Source organism: Ambystoma mexicanum, unplaced genomic scaffold (assembly GCF_040938575.1).
Source record: "Ambystoma mexicanum isolate Mex_15411 unplaced genomic scaffold, UKY_AmexF1_1 Mex_scaf57, whole genome shotgun sequence".
Classification (NCBI taxonomy): domain Eukaryota; kingdom Metazoa; phylum Chordata; class Amphibia; order Caudata; family Ambystomatidae; genus Ambystoma; species Ambystoma mexicanum.
Window position 1 is genome coordinate 904,500 of NW_027182474.1, and position 17,566 is coordinate 922,065.

Here is a 17,566-nt window from a genome sequence, read left to right on the forward strand (position 1 = left end):
ACGCCCTGTCCACAAACAGCCGCGGTGTCTGCGGACGGCGTCCACTTTACTCTCTGTGCCATTCCCTCATTGCATACAGCTAAACAATCACACAATACGAATTACGGCCTCAGAATACCCCTATTTTGTGAATTTTCGAACATTTCAGGACAATTATCATTTCATTATTCAACATATTAACATTACAAATATTATACTTTCATCTTGTACTCTGCACACAATGCTATGTTTCTCCATTAATAGCTCAGTATACTAGATAGAATCCCATAATACAATGCTATTTATATCAATGCATCGTTCAAAGCACTAATAACGGTATGATATTTATTGCAATATCCTTGACACTTTTTTCGCAACATTATACTAAAAATCCCTAGTACACAAATTCCATGAAAAGTACATAAACATGTGATGTCATCAGTGATTTCATCAATGACATTTGCGATGTCATCTTTGATATCCTGGGTGTTAGTCTTAGCAGTGCACGGTGGTGGCGTGAGTTATTTTTCATAGCTTACCATAACTTGCGATTTTCAGGGGTCTTTCGGCTGTACTTAGAACCATAACGTCCCTTAAACAAACTTTTTTTAATATCACGCAAACAATATACAAACATGGCGTACAAAAACCAACTTCTCACAGATGGCTTTACACAGAATGTTGCAAAGTAAGAATTTATGCTCGTTCACAGTGAAGGTCAGCTGCTTCCATTTTTTTCTCGGGCCCCGGAGAGGCTCACGAAGCGGACTATAAGGTTGTATTGTGTTTTGACCTTGACAGACAGAGATTGTGATGAAAGACTTCTCTTGAAGGAGTGTTGCTAAAATGTAAGAGAAGATAAGGATGAAATTTCTGAAACGAAACCACTTTTATATATTATATCACTATGCGAAATATTGTTCGCACACACAGAGTCGTATTTTGGGACTGCACTACTCGTAGACAATGGAAATTGCAATTGTACTGTAAATAACCCTTTAGATTATTTTATACCAAATATAATTACAATAGCGTAGCATTAAAGACCGCTCAAGTTGAACTTGTTCGTTCAAAGTGGCATAATGTTTTCTACCGTGCACTATCACTGCCAAATTGATCCCCTTTCGTTTAGAGGGCTCAGAAAAAGGCAGACGACACAGGGTGGGTTAATAGAAATAATTTAACCGGTCTGTAGGCGGTCAAGCGCTCTACTCGCTGTGCCACTTCACTGTAGCCTGTCAAGTGGCACAGCGAGTACAACGCTTGCTTTGACATCCGTGCACAGCTTGCTAACACAAGTTTGAATCCCGGCAAGGCCAAACTCAGCCTTTAATCCTTCCGTGGTCGATAAATGAGCACCACACACCGTGGGTAATAATAAGCACCGCTTAGATACCTCACGGTTCTTAGCGCTATATGAATGGGAAAATATTATTATTTTATTATTAACATACTCCGTTGCACTATCTTCGATAGCAAATAGTTTCACGCCCTAACAAATAAAATGATGATGTTTAATGAAGATCGGCTGGTGAGACTAATTTATGTTTTTTAAAACAGGTATGTCGCCCCATTTTGCCTATGTCACGATTTACAGACTCCAGCGGATGGGGTCTTCAACTGCCAGATGCAGGTCCAAATATGCAACTTCATGACCCTCACCATTTTATGGGACAATCGCCAAGGACCAATATGCCCTTACGCAGTACTAGCGGATACAAACAACATTCCAACCAATAGGGTGGTCTAATGGCTCTTTGTTGGAGCAACCTTCCGATTATCGGAGCGACCATTTACTGCTTTTATCATAAACCAACAGCCTATCTACCGCAAAGGAGCAACGCGTGGCTCAAAATAAACTTTTGCTGATCGACAGCAGAGACAATAGCAAATCGCTGAATATTCACTAAACATTTCATGTGAAATAAATGTACTTTACCAACTGTACAATCCTGCTGTTTACTTTTAAACCACAGTTTCATATTCTGAATTGTGGCGCACTGAGTTGTAAGCTGATCTAACACCCTCTGTACCGCAAAAAAACATTGCGTGCCTCAACATGAACTTTTGCGGATCGACAACAAAGACAAATGCAAATTGCTGAATATTCTCTAAACATTTGATGTCAAATAAATGTACTTTACAAAATTTACAATCTTGCTGTTTGCTTTTAAATCACTGTTTCATATTCCGAATTGTGGCGCGCTGTGTTGTGACATAATATGTGTTGTCTTCCGGGTTCTGTGTAAAGTCACTTAGGACTGGAGAGTACTGGGCGCGTTTGATGATGCACCCTGTAACGTCACGGAGAGAGGCGGGGAATATGAATGCTTTGATAATATCAGGCTTAGGGGCGGGAGATATGATTTAGTGTCACAAAAGCAAGTCAGCCATGTCAATAGCGCCAGTCATAGGATTCTCACATAATGTCGGCGCACACCAGCCGGATTTATCGTTTCTTTAGTGGACAAAAAGTCGGTTGACGCCCATAGGAAATTGTACTATTAGCGGACAAAAGGAGTGGTCTTAAAACACTTTCACCCTGACAACGAACAATACAAACAACGTTCTCAGAACACCCCCATTTTGTGTAATTGCAACCATTTCGGGACACCGCGAGTGTTCTTAGAACACATTCAACTAGACAGATTACAATACGGACAGTGTCCTGAGGACACCCCCAGTTTGTGTATTTACGAACAATTAAGTACACCGCGAGTGTTGATAGCTCATTTTTACCTTCCTTGTGAACAAAAATGACACATACTCCGTTCTCTAAACACCCCACCATTTAGTTTATTTACAAAATGTCCGAACAGTCGTGTTCTCCGCGGACAAATCGAACACAACAAAAACGTCTAGCACATAAAAAACAAAACATTGAACCTATCTCATACTCCCCCACCCTCCCCAAACACTCTTACACACCAACACACGGCACTAAATACAATTTTTTATCCACGTTTCACCGCGCTGTCCACGGTCGTCTGCGAATGCAAGATGGCGGGCGCCACAGAAAATCTGACGTGCTCCACGCCCCTCGCCGTCCAATCAGCAAACACGTTGCCTGTCCGCGGACATGACGCAAGCCGCTGGGCCAATCGGGGTGCTGTCCGCGGAGCGAACAGGGAAGTCCGTCCGCGAAGCGAACACAGATATCACTAATTTTTTTGCCTTACATTTTGGTCATTTTTAAAAAAACTACTGAACGGATTTACACCAAATTTGCAAAAGCACACTTTCGGGACCAGGCCGCCGCTCCTGCCACAAATTTGGTGTAAATCCGTCAAGCGGTTCGGGCTGTAGCCATGCGCAAAGTTTTTTCCCATTCAGTCTATGGGAAAAAACAAAAGTTTTGGGATCCCCCCTATAACTTTTCACCCCCTTGACGAATCCTCTCCAAACTTTGTAAACAAATTTAGAGTGGGCCATATACCTTTTTTGCAAAGTTTGGTGAGGATTCGTCCAGGGGGAGCGAAGTTATAAGCCACCCAAAAAGTGCTCTTCCTATGGAAACACCAACTTAACCATAACTACATGGACGCTACCGCGTCCATGTAATACTCCAGCAGACCTTACACTTGCTTTTGAGTCAAATGTGTTTTTCTTTCCTTTGATTTAAATTTTTTCGGGAGATGGAGACAAACAATCCTGAGGCCCCCTCCAGCGATGAAGAGATTGAGTTTGTCACTGTCGCTGAAGACCCAAAAGACATGTAGGAAGAAGACGTTGAATGGGTAGAGCATCCAGCACCTCTCAAGATGTACCGCTGCAGGTGTTTACACCTTCCCTTTGCTGACAGTACTTGAATGTCCCAAATGCACTCGACTTTCTGATGTTGAAAAGGGACAGCACATTTTGTGGTGAGGTGCAGAGAGAATTCTCTATGGTTCCTGCACAGAGCATGAGCCCACAGCGTTCAACAACCACCTGATTCGTTACCACTGCCAGTACTCGGGTAAAGTTTCAAGAGCATGTTTCATCAACAGGCAATCCAGCTTGGCTGCAGTGACCTTCAACCCACAGCTGGACCTGCAACACCACAGGCTAGAGGAAGCAGGACTACTACCACCAACTGCATCATCCTCTGGAGCTCTCCTGTGCACTTCATCTGCTGCGAATGATGGGGGCATCTCCTATGACGCCCCTGCATTGGAACCTCCACACCAAAACAGGTCTTGAGAAGTTGGTATTTCCATCTGCATGAAGCGCTATCTGCCCCTAGCACTGAATGCAACCAGTTTTGAGGCAATTGAGGATGCCTGGATGAAGCATGAGACTTTGTTTTACTCCCTATATAAGGTTTGTTTTTATCTAACTGTTAATTAAAAAAAACTAAAAAATATAAAATGTGTCATAAAAATAATTCTCTACTTTCCACCTATCATTCCTACATCCACTCCTTACCCCTCCCATCCCAGCCATAATCCCACAACATTTCTTGTCAGAACCACATACAAGTTTCAAAAACAATCTAAACTGTAGGAAGGTGGGGTTAACATTAAGCCCCAGGGCAACGGACTAACCGGACCGATAAATGCTCGACAGCTAAGTTAAAGGCCTAAATAAAATAAGGGTCCCTTAACTCAGGCAGTGGTACTATTAACAGCAGTTCCGGCCCACCACCACGTTGTATATCTCCAATAGTACTGTGTAGTTTCCTACGCACATTCTAATTGTGTTAAAAAAAAAATTATAGACACTTACTTGGTGGCACACCGCGTCACCATGCCCTAGTTCCTAAAATCCGTTTTCTCTGTTGATGACAATGATGTCATTAACAGGGAAACAGATTTCTGAAGGCACCGTGTCACACCACAAGATCATTTCTTTTTTAAGTTAGCACCCTTGGCACCAGCCTAGGAAACTATGCAGGTGCTAAGAGATGAAGAGGGAGTGGTGCAGCGAAGGATGTGCAGGGAAGGGGTGCTAGCCAACAGCCCTCTGGCTGCTTGTAATGATATGACATGATATGATATAGCATTTGTAAAGTGCCTATACACAAGTGTTACAAGTCTGCGAATGTAGACTTATACTGGAGATTACAGCCATGTTCCAAGCATCTTGATGGGGTAGCGCCCGTTTCCAGGGACCTAATGAAAAACATGCCTTTAACTTATAGTTTATCATTGCCCAATCCTCCTGAACTATTTTTCGTATAAATATCCAATCTTTTAATATAATAGTTATAAAACAGATCGCGATATCAATTTTTAATTTTAATTTGATAATTCACATTTTTTTACATTGTTAGTCACGTTTTAAAAATCGAGAAATCATGTGAATGAGTCCTGATCTATCTCTGTGCCTACTCCTCTTTCCCAAAATTGACAACACTTATCTACCTACTTTATACCCCTCACATCCTCCCTTGAAACACATTAAAAATTAAACATTCCTTACATTTATTTTTAAAATTCTATAAAAAATCCTGAATTCGAGAACCGCATGAAGTAAACACTGAATCGAGTTGTGTCCCTTCAGATCATGTGAAAACATCATCCAATCAAAACAAACCACTATTTTTATTTATTTATTGTCTTTATATAGTGAAAACTAGATTGAACTATATGAATGATTGAACTTATGCTTGCATTGTGTTTTCGTTTTGTATAGTGTGATTAGCTTATTTGTTGTATATTTCATCTATTTGATAATTTATGTAATGTGTTAAAAAGTTTGATCATGAACTAATATACACTGTAAAAAAAACAAATAATAAAAATAAAAATAAATAGAAATAGTGCAAACCAGACACATCCAGGTATCAGAGTGCTTTACAATTAATCTCAACAACATCATTCAACAATCAAAAAATTACAATAACAATCACCTATAAAACCCCAGACACCTCTAAATAAATCTCTTTCAAATAAAAATACAATTATAAAATGTAATTAAAGTAATTCTAATGGATTTCATTTAGAAAATATTTCAGTTAACAATTATCAGTAAAAACAAGTTAAAAGCTATTTCCCAGAACCATGTTTTAACAGTAGACGTAGAGACTGCTTCCCCTTGGGCTGGTCTTCTGCTGGTGACACAAATAATTCACTAATAATTCACTAATATTCTTGTGTTGTTAACAATAGTTGTTGTAGATAGGATTTACAACATGAACCACCATAGTATGCACAAAAATGGAAAGAACTCCAGAAGACTTGCACCAAATTAAAGGTAATTTGCAGGTTTTAATTGTAACAAATATCCAACCGCCCTTGCTGATGACATGTGTTTCGGCTGGTTAGCCTTTGTCAAATCAGAGCAAGGTAACAATCTTATGCCAAAAATGGGTACAGGTGCAATTTCGTCAAAGGAAACACAGAATATGTACATGGAAATGAAATAATATGATTCATAATGAAATATCACAGAGACAAATGCATAGTGATCAAACATTTGTGTTTTGTAGATTGTATGCATGGTCATCGGAAAACAATTTAAATCATAAACCACATAATCATGTTAGGATAGAAAATAGGGATGGGGTCGTGGGGAAGATAGTCAGGAGAGGGAAAAGAAATTTGAGAGAGAAACAGAAAAAAATCATCAGTTCTGTTGTACCCAAATTGTAACAGCGGTGTCATAAAATAGCTTGGTACTCCGATGGTAATAACCATCTCATTGTATGCTTACCATCCATAATTGGTTGCATATTAGGGCTCATTTATTCATATCATGGGTTCAGTCCCCGAGCGACTACAATTGAGAGTTGAGAGCCATAATTGTTAGGCTTCCTAATAGTTGTAAAGTGTTTAGCAACTTAAGTTTGCTAGCGTCTCTGTTGTCCTAAAGTGGTTGTCGCTATCATCTGCCCACCATTTAGTCAAATTGATTGATCAGTTAGTTGTATGTCTCATGTTCTCATATTTAGATAAAGAAAATATGTCTGCAGTGCCAGTACTAAAATTATTCTTCATTGTTATTCTTGTTATGTTCTGCTTAAAGCCTGAATTTAAATCACCAGAGAAAGCGTGCTCGTAATCCCGTGCTCATACAGGTGCTGGGAGCATAAGCCAAAATGTTCATAAGTAGAAGTACTGTGTCAGCAATAATAATGAGCGATGCTGTTTGAAAAATGAGTCTGAAAAGGCACTGAATGTGCGTTCGTAATCCCGTGCACATAAAAGTGCCGAGCGTGTGGTACAAACTAGTCTGGAATTAGTAACTGCATACGTGATATTAAAAGCATTTGCGGAACATTGCAAGTATTGGATAATCACAAGTAAGCTCTTACCGCAATAACAGGAATAATCCCTCTACCGCATTGCTCCTCTCATAGCGAGGTGCCGGCACCATGTTCGTGTCTTGTTATACACGTTGCCATGACAACCTGTCAAGTTGACAGCCATTGTCATGGCAACGTCACGCTCCCTCGGCAGCGTCTGCTGTGAATTTTCACGGAGGCTGCCATGATGGAAAGGCGCGCATCGCTCATTTTCATGCTTAGAAAAGTTATTGAGATGCTAGTGTGTTAATGTTTTGGGGTTCTGCCTGAACTTGTTAAAACACTTATTAGTGTGATACATTTCTATAATAATTATAGAAAATTATCAAAATATTGTAGCTTCATCATATCGTGCATAATATTGAGGTTAAAGTAAGTGTGTTGTCACTAGTGTAACCTATAATTGCTCATTTATGTACTGTATACAGTGTAGACAGGGTTCTATCCTTGGTTCTATCCAGTTATTATCATATCTGTACTGGAAATATGCGCATTACATTTCGAGGTATTTACGTCACTATGTGGCGGCAGATGTCTCAAAACCATGTTGGTGTAGCATATTTTTTTTTTTTTTTTAATTTGTTTATAATTCATAGAATTGATTTTTTACAAAAGGTTGAAGACAACAACAACAACAAGTGTGATGCACCTCGAGCTTTCATGTCGTTGTGTCAGATTCCGGTAAGATCAGGACTGCCCCTTTCAGTTCAGTAGAGTGTGTAAGAGATGTAAGTGTAGACTCGGATGGGCCTAGGTGTCCGGGCGGGGAACAGTTGCCGATGGAAGCTAAATCTTCTTTGTTCAACATTTTTGTAGAGGGATGGATCCTTCGGGAACTGTACTCTCACTCGTGGTTTGTGAGCTAGAACTGATCATTTCAAGGGCAGTTTCCAGGATTTTGACAGTCGCAGTTGTCCATCTGGTTTTTTCCCCCGACATTAGCCTGTTCCACCAGATAAGTTTATCTTCCTCTCCGAAAGACGAGGGTTCACAGATTAGTGTCGACAAATAGGTTGCTCGAATTTTTCTCACGTTGGGGCATTCAAGTAAGAGATGTTTGATTGATTCTGTCGTGGCAGGGTTATGGCAGAGGCGACAGATAATGTCAGGCGAACTGGATCTGATTGCTAAGATTTCTCTCGTTGGCAGGAGGTTGAAACGAGCTCTCATGAAGAGTTTTCTTAGCTGTTGGCTTGGAAACTTGGAGCAGTATGGTAAGGGTACCTTGAGTCTGTTAAAGGTGGGTGGGAGATCTTTGGTCAGTTTGTTTGATTGAGCTTTTGACAGGGTCAATATCCAATCCTGATCCTTTAACTTTCTTTTTACTCTTTCAGGATTTTGCTTAAGATCTTCCACTGAGCATGCGATATCAGCTAGCTTCCCTTTTAAATTTTCTGACCATGCATTTAGATTTGTTGTTCGCTGCTTTAAGATTTCATCAGCGACGATTTTGTACATTAATGGGCTGTCTGGTATTAAGGTGTTTCTGAAGAGGGTGAGAGCGTGTTGCGTCACCGTTGCTTCGAGCGACTGTAGGCCCAAGTCTCGTCTGATGAGGTCCATCGAGATGGAATTTGGTAGTCCTAAGACTGCTTTCCAAATCAGACTTTCTAATCTGCGCCAGATGCTGTTTGGTATGGTCAAGGATGCCCCCATACCGTATGTGAGTGTAGGCACCACTTTTCCTTTGTAGAATTCAATAGCTGGCTTAAGTGAGAATTTACCAAATCTGTTGTTAACTGTTTTCATTTGGGCTACAAGGTTGCGCGCTTTGTCCCATAAGACTTGTTGCATCGTGGCCTCCCTGGCTGAGTGGTCGATGTGTACCCCTAGGTACTTGATGCTGGTAACCACCTCGATAGGAATTGTGTCCATGGTCCAAGTGAAGTGGGGTTTGATCTTTTTTACACTTTTTCCGATTATCACGATTTCTGATTTCTCTTTGTTGATTTTCATGTTGTTCTTTCCCATGGGCAGGGCCAGGTTGGATAGTTGGCGTTGAAGTCCGATCCGGGTCTGATCTAATAAAATTAGATCGTCGGCGTACATGAGACGTGATATGTGCTCGTTACCCAGCTTCGGTGGTACCATCTTGATGCCAGCTTCTGTATCGTTCATGTCTCCTAAGAAGGCGATGAAGAGTTGAGGGGCCATCGGGCAACCTTGTTTTACCCCTCGCTCTACAGATATCTCCCTTGACAGAAGACCTTGGTTGTTTAGACGGATTCTTAATTTGGTGTTGGTGTGTAGAGCCTTCACTGGATCCAATATTTCCGGAGGGCATTGCCATTTTTCCAATTTGTCCCAGAGCTTTTGCCTGTCGACTCTGTCAAAAGCCTGGGACAGGTCCACAAAGGCCAAGAAGAGAGTTGGTGCGCCCTGTTTGACCCTAGCTTTTAAGATGTTGAGAAGAAGAATATTGACAGACGTGCCCCCCCTTTTAAAAAACCCATTTGGAAGGGGTCATACGCCGGCGATTGATTGACCCAGTTCCTAAAATGGGTCAGAAGCAAGGAGGCGAAGATTTTTCCAATTATATCAAGAAGAGCGATTGGTCGGTAATTTCCTGGATCTTCTCTGTTCCCTCGTTTAAAGATCGGGACAACCACCGCGTTGGTCCATGAGGGTGGAATGGTCCTTGTCCTGACGCATTGAGTAAAAATGGCGCTGATCAAGATTGACCATTGCTCAGGGTTTTGTTTAAGATCGATGTTAGAGAAGCCGTCAGGTCCTGGAGCTCTTGATTCTTTCAGTTTAGGAATAATCTCCTTTATGTCATCTTTAGAGGATAGGTTGATCCAGGTCTGCGATGTGCTCCTGTTTCTGTCCGGCAAGACTTGGCCTGGAGTTCCAAACAGGTTTCCAAAATGGTTGGCCCACAGGTTTTCAGAAACTGTGTTGGCCATGTGTAGGGGTGTTTTGTTTGCAGATTTTTTGATGAGAGCCCAGAAGTCCGCAGTCTTTTTTGAGCCTAGGACCCGGAGCATTTCTTCGGCGTCTCTTTGGAACATTTCGTGTCTGTGAGATCTTAGCCATGCTTTGTACACACTGATTTCCTTCCTCCATCTGTACCAAGTATTTGATGAGTTTTCATTTTTTGCTTGTCTCTTCAGCTTTCTCAGCAGTTTTTTCTTTTCTGCGACCTTTACGTCGAATACGTGGAGATTTTTTTTCTTTTGTAGGCTGGTTCCTGATTTGGACTTCCGGTATTGTAGAAGGAACGGCAAGTAGTCTGGATTTTGATTCAAGGCTTCTTTGCTCCCAAAGCGCACTGTGTATTCATCAGTGATTCTTACCAGGTTTGTCGCTGTCAGATGGACACGTGTTTGTTGATTGTTGGATGCGATTTGGTAAAAATAATCATCGTTTGCTGGGCTTTGTGTCTTCCATTTAATTTCCAGTAAGTTATGGTCACTGTATTTGGTCTGGACCACTGAATAGTCTGCAATACGATCCGCCAGACTGTGTGACACAAAGAAGTAGTCGATGTTTGCACTGGATTTACCCTGCTCCCAAGTGGGGATACCTATCTTCCAGGAATTGAGCTTTGAAACATCGGGAAAGTTTCGCGATTTCATCAGCGACAACCATGAGCGTCCTCTTTTTTCAGCTGGAGTTTTGGACGTTGAGACCTGATGTTCAAGCTTATAATTGCAGTTTGCGTTTAGGTCACCACATAATATTATGTGGGAATCTGGAGCATCTGATGTAATGTCGTCAATTGTGTTAGCAACTTGTTTACAGAAATCCTCTGTGGAAGTTTTCGCCGGGTTCCAGTAGACCGTGATAAGCACCAGGTTTTCTCTTACGGTTGAGTTTGGATGGTCACTCGCTTCTTCCCATTCGGTTTGTATAGCTAAGATGTCTCGAGGCGTATTCAGTGTTTTCTTTAAGGAGATTCCAGACCTAGCTTTTACTGCAATTAATAAGCCAGAAGACGGTCGTCCCAGGATGCCTTTTGACGCAGGGGAGAACGCTATTTTGAACCCGTCTAGCAGTGGTTTTTCCATTAGCCAGTGCTCTTGGAGGCATACCATATCGTACGCCCCCAGGTCTTGGTTATCAGGGTTTGCCAGGTGTGAATGCCCTCTAGTATTCCATGAAGCCATCGAAATCACGTTGGTCAAGTTCTTATAGTTAGAGTCGTTAGGTGAAGTTGGGGTCGGCCGATGGCTACTTTCTAGTTGCTATTTCTCGTTATGCCTTTTGAGCGTACTTTTTAGCCACGACCATGGGCCCTTTTGACGGTTGACTGAATGGGATTCACCGTCCTTCTTCTCGTAATTTGTATTCGTGGTGTTTCTTTCTTCCGGGCGTTCATTGATGGGTCGTCTAGTTTTGAAGTAACGCCGCGCGTCTGCATCGTGGCGTTCCGTTTTCGGTCTGGAACGTGACTAGCTTCTGGGACGAGTGTATGGAGCATGACTTCTCTCTCCATTAGTCCAACGACTCTGTTTCCCGTCTTTCTCTATTAGTGATTTCCTGTTGTAGCGATCAGTCCATCGGACTCCTTGAGGCCGTGTCCCATCTTGTTCGCTCAGTCTGCCAACATTTGTCTTTTCGTGCCTCGATCTGTTTACTTCTGTTAAGGTAAAACCAGCTTTCCTTAATTCCACATAGGCCGCTTCAGGCACCTCTTTTAATGAAGAGGTGAAGATGTGTATGAAGCTCTTTGCTTTCTGTTCGCGATGATATGGTTCAATTAATGGAAAGTCATCCGATTTCAGATGTTCAAGACATCTGATCTTGCACAGGATTTGAAGAACCGTTTTTCTGTTCAGAATCATAAATTTGGATTGACTTGAGGTCTGTTCTATTTTGAACACTCTGGCCTCTTTTTTGAAATTTTTTCCATTTCCTGAGCTCTCCAAATTTCGGGGAATTTGATTTGACCTGAGTTCGTCTTTTGGCGTTACTCGAGGGGTAACATCGGCGTCTCCATTGGAAAATTGCTTTCGGAGCTGAGGTGTCACCGGACCAGGACAACTTCGAACGCTTCGTGTCAGTGTCCCCCTCCGTTTGTTCCCCTCCTCTTTTTGCGTCCGTTTTTCCATCTGGCATTGCTGTCAGGGGATGCACGGGATCGCTTGCATGAGACTCACGACTCTTGTTTCCACCATCATTACCTTCCAGATCTTCGTATGTAGAAAGGTCCATTAGAGGGCTCGATCTAACGAACTCGTCTATAGTTCTAGGAGATTTTGGGGATTGTGCACGTGAGTCCAAGACCTCAATGACATCGTGGTTTGTGTTTGCCAAGCTGCGAGGTGATTTTGTTCTTTCAGCTTCTGTCGTCAGCCGTATGTTTGCTTCAGCCGGGCCTGTTTTAACAATTGATTGATTGCCAGTCGCGGTCACGTTGAAAGTCTGCAGAACCGCTTTTTTCTTTGTGGTTACCTTTCCACGTTTGTTCAGTATTTTTGCTTCTCGTACTTCGTTTGAGTTTACATAGGGGCATTTGTTGAAAATTGGTTCAAGTTCACCTGCGTCAGATATTGACATTGTTTGTGATGCTGTTTCTTTTGGTTTTTTCAACGTCTTTTCCGGCCCTTGTCTTGCTAGTTTATCCTTTACTGAGTTTAGATGGGTCCTTTCCTGTTCTTCCCATCTCTTGTTATGTCTTTCTTCGGTCGCGGTGATGTAACCTTCCAAGAAGTCAATCTTGGATTGCATTCTGCATAGAATGGCCGTGTTGTCCTTTAACGCGTTATTTAATGATTCGTACAGTTTGCAAAATGGTGCGAGGGCTATAGTTAAGGCTGACATGATCGTCGTCAGATCTTGTTTTTTTGTTGGAGATGGTCTTTGGGTGTCCATCAAAATTTCATTGTGCCTTCTGTGTTTTGCCGGAGTCTTCTGGGGATCTCGGCTGGAGCTTGGCTCAACAGGTGTGGATGTAGGGTTTCTGCTCAGTGGGTCGATTAGGCTAGGTTCCTCCTCTTCACGATCTGGCTCCTGAGTCGAAGACTTGAGCTCCGACGTGGTTCGTTCTCTGACGTGTTTAGTAATTTGACCTCTTTTTTTCTGCAATTGGATATTATTGTTTGCCCACAATTGGTCTCTCATGTTGGACGTTCGGTTTGTTTTTAACTCGTTGCCTCTTGATCTGTCCGTTTCTTTTCCTTCGGTTTGGTGAGGCTCTTCGAGTTGACTTTTGTCGGTATCAGTTGCGCTGTTTTCGTGAAGTTTCTGGTTTCTACTCATCTTATCCCGTGGGGATCGGATGAGAGGGGGTTCCTGATTTGTTTGGGACGATGAGGCTTCAGATCCAGCTGCACCCCACCTTTGAGGAGTAGAAGGGTTGTAGTGATCACCGGTAAGATCGATGGAATTTGCAGGTTCCTGTCCGTCAGTTTGATCCATTTTTGAGGAGTTAGCATCTTTGATCTTTATGTTGACGTTACGTTGAGTTTTGTTTGGATCACAGTTTATCGGGCTGAGTGTCTCGAGATCTGATTTGAACAGTTCCTTGTTTGCACTTGTTATATAATGTTCCTGGCCTGCAGAAGTTCGTCTGGATTTAAAGGCCGGCAAAGATCCTTCGATCACCTCTAGGATCTCTGCGTCCGTAATTTCGTCGTTTTGATTGTTGCTTCCTAAAGTATGTGTGGAATGCATTTGATTTAGCGTATGATAGACTCTTTTCTTGTGTCTCAAAACCTTTTTTTTTTGGTCCCATGTTAAATTTGGTAGAATCTTTTCCGGCTGCCCTTTTTTGTTTCTGTGATGGGGGACTTGCTTCCAAATTTTTGGGTTTTTCTAACCTCTGTGTCTGGATATTTTTTCTTTTTAGAGGTTTTATGTACTTTCAAAAGATGCTTCCTTGCTTGTAGACCTTTTTTAACTCTGGTGTCCCTATCTGACCTGAGGAATTCAGGTCGAGCCAGTCGCCTCTGTCATTAGTAAGATCTGTGAAAGGTTCGGCTGGCCGGGTCGGACTTTTCCCCTTGACTTTTAAGTTATCTGTGGCTGATCGCTCCACAACTCGTGTAAAGGTACTGTTTGTGTCACAACTCGGGTTAGGCTTCCCTGTAGGTAGGGCATCTATGACTGCCGTCGTATACGTTATTGAGTTATTATGGGAACAGGCAGACGTTGTGTGGTCTTATGGCTGACCATCATCTGTTCTTGTAGAAGGACCCCCTTCCGTTATAATTCAAGGGTAAAGACACGTTGCCGGCGGGGATCTCTCAATCTCTGTAGCTGACTGTTTCCGTACGGAAGGCCCACCGGTGTCAAGGCACGGGGACAGAGCAAGGTCCGTTGCGACACCCTTCGGTGTCTCTCATTGGGAAACCTCTCGCCAAGGCGGAGCTCTGACCCGGTGTTTTGTTTAGGTTCGTCCTCGGCGGCGGCGGTGTTTGTGGGACAGAGACCAGCCTCTGGGGGGGTAGGATTCGTCCCTCCACCAAGTGAGTTCCGCCCACGCTCCTCGGGCCGGCGTCTCCGCCCTTCGTTTCACCTTTTTTAAGGCTACGAGCCACCACCGGAGGAGAGAGCTTTGTCGAAGACGGGTCTCCTTGAAGAAGGCCCTTTGCTTTACTTCGCAAAGTTCTGTGTGACTCGGTGAGGATTGGGTTAACCCCCCCCCCGCCGCGTCGGCCCCTACCTCCAGGGTTTGCAGCGCCAAGTCAGGGTTGGCAAGGGAACGGGTTGGGAGAATCTTCAGCATATCAGATGACGTGTCCATTTTCATATGTTGCGGATTAAACGTTTGAGGACGATGTTTTACAGTCTTGCGCGTCAGCAGAGGACCGATTCGCCGGGACCGCAGAGGAACACCGGGGAACACGGGAAACACTCGCCACGCTCCGCTACACTCCGCTACGCTCCGCTCCGCGTAGCTGGGAGTTTTTGTAGGAGGGCTCCTCCTCTTCCTTCAAGATCCACGTTTAGCAAAACAACAGAGTCTCCACACGGGAAACACTCGCCACACTATATTTTCTATATGCCGGTTAGGAAGTTAGTTGTGCTAAGAATTGAGATGTTAATACAGTAATTCTGACCTTTATATTCCCTCCAAGTATGCCCAAGTGAATGTCCTGTATGCAAATGTGTTTGCAGTTAAGGTTGTCAAATGTAAGCACTATTTATGGTCCTGTGGTACTAAGAGTATTGGTATAAATAAGTGTATGTTGAAAATGCATGTACAATGCTCTATCATGCGGGAAGTGAACCAATGTTTGGAAAATATTTGACAAATGTGTCACATTATCGATAGCAGTTTATCAGAGGAAGGAAACCATTTCATTATCAGAATTCAAACCCATGACTGTTGTATTGAAATAACAAATAAGTCTGGATTCCTCAAGCATGCGAGCAGCTGTCACTACAGACCTATTATTGACAACATACCTTATGGAGAATATATTAGAGCCAGAATAAATTGTCAGAAACAAGGAAGATTTGAAAGTGAATGCCAACTATTAGAACAACGCTTTCACTGAGGGGGGTATTCTACTACAAGTACTAGAATAGCATATAAGAAGGCCAGCAAGATGAATAGATAACAAACATTCCTTACCAGAAACAAAGATGATCCATTGGGACCACAACAAGTATGTTTCATCACCAAATATAGTAGCAACCATTCTACTTTAAGGAAATTACTCACTAAACGCTGGCATCTATTAAGAGTGGATGATCATATCAAACAACACGTTGCGGATAAAGCAACTATCATTTTCAAACGTGCAGAAACATTGAGTTCAAAGGTCAGCCCATCACTATTACCAAACATTAATGCCACAAAAGAGAACACATGGCTTTCTACAGAACAAACAGGATTCAGAAAATGTGGTACCTGTACCATTTGCAGGTATGTACATGACAAAACTAAAGAATTTCAACACATGACTGGCAAGACTATAAAGATCAAAATAGGCATCAATTGCAGGACAAAGTTTGTCATGTATGGCATCATCTACATATGCAATAAACTGTACATTGGTAGCACCAAAAGAGATTTACGAATAATGATTCGAGAACGCCTGGCAAAAATTGGCAGCCAAGATCCACTCTTTCCACTGTCACACTACTGGCAAACAATGCACCAGATGGGGGACAAATCGAATATCAAATGCTTAGTTTTACAACACGTGAGGAGGTTAGTAAGCATGCATGATTTGATGCATGATCTTGATTTACCGGATTGTTAAAGCCTATGATAAAACAACCCAAATTCACACACCTCCAGGTTCTAGTGGTACTGGAAATGATAGCAGTAGCATAATGGGTGGAATGAAAGTCATTAAGCAAAAAACAGCCCATTCCTCCTCTATCCTGCCATATCTTTTTGGGCAGTGTTTGTTGATCTAAAGCACTTTGGAACGGAGATAGTTGCAAAATAACTTAGTGGGGAGAATGAAATCCCCAATGCCATAGTGAAGGTTCATGTGGGAAGGAGAATCAAGCAAGTCACAATCATCCTGACCCTTCTTAGACATATCTGAAAACATCTCGCATCATTTTCAAGTTATTAATGGGTTGTTCGAGACCATCAGTGTGTCCTTTTCCATGAATTGCAGGTGAGTCAAATGACCCATAGGACAAGTAAAGGCAGCACTTTACAATTATTCAAAGCATTCAGAATAGCCTCCCTTTGATGGTCAAAATGCCTCTTCTGTTCCCAGCATGTGTCTTTGAGTCTTTCAATGGTGCCCTCTTCGTCTTTCCCACCTGCAGGTCCCGCGCTCTGTCTGCAGTGACCCCTGTCCTCCTGGGTCCAGAAAGGCTGCCAGAGAGGGAGAACCTGCGTGCTGCTATGACTGCTTACCTTGCTCACAGGGGGAAATTGCAGACAATGGTAGGTTTGATAACTAAATAATATGAAAGGATCATCATACATACATTGAAAAATCATTTTTCATTTTATGACAATGCACACTTAATTATAATATGGCATCCTGGCCATGCTCTGACAGTGTGACTTACATGTATGAATACTAAAAAGGTAGCAAGCACCTCTCTCTAGAAAGAACATGGGATGAGAATCTGTTCTGTGTTTTTTTTCCCTCTTTGAGAGTCTGCAGCCATCACTTTTTGCTAACTGTAACTTTCACAAAGGAGGAATACCCATTTGCATATCAGTCCTTGTTCCGCCGACAAGGGCAGTCCAGCACTGAAATGCCAGGCAAACCACCTTTGAACTAGAGTACCAACAGCAACCCCACCCACGTCCTTCAGCCTTTTAGGACTCATCAGTGAGGTGGAGCTGTGTCTCTCTGAGCACAGTTAGCACGGGTTCCACGTCTGGGTTCCCCCAGGTAATTTAGGATGACCAATCCCAAGTTCCTTGCAAAAATACAAAAAAGGTAGCATTGCCTAGCCCCAGTATATTGTTGCAATGAATGGGTAGAT

The 17,566-nt window shown here is 42.6% G+C and overlaps 1 protein-coding gene across 1 annotated transcript in view; it reads left to right on the forward strand.

Moving 5' to 3' along the window:
* Positions 1–17,566, forward strand: part of LOC138562529 (extracellular calcium-sensing receptor-like) — a 107,017-nt gene that overhangs the window by 68,882 nt on the left and 20,569 nt on the right. The window contains exon 4 of the mRNA XM_069642775.1: positions 16,892–17,012. Coding sequence (XP_069498876.1) covers positions 16,892–17,012 — 121 coding nt within the window. The remainder of the gene's footprint in view (positions 1–16,891; positions 17,013–17,566) is intronic.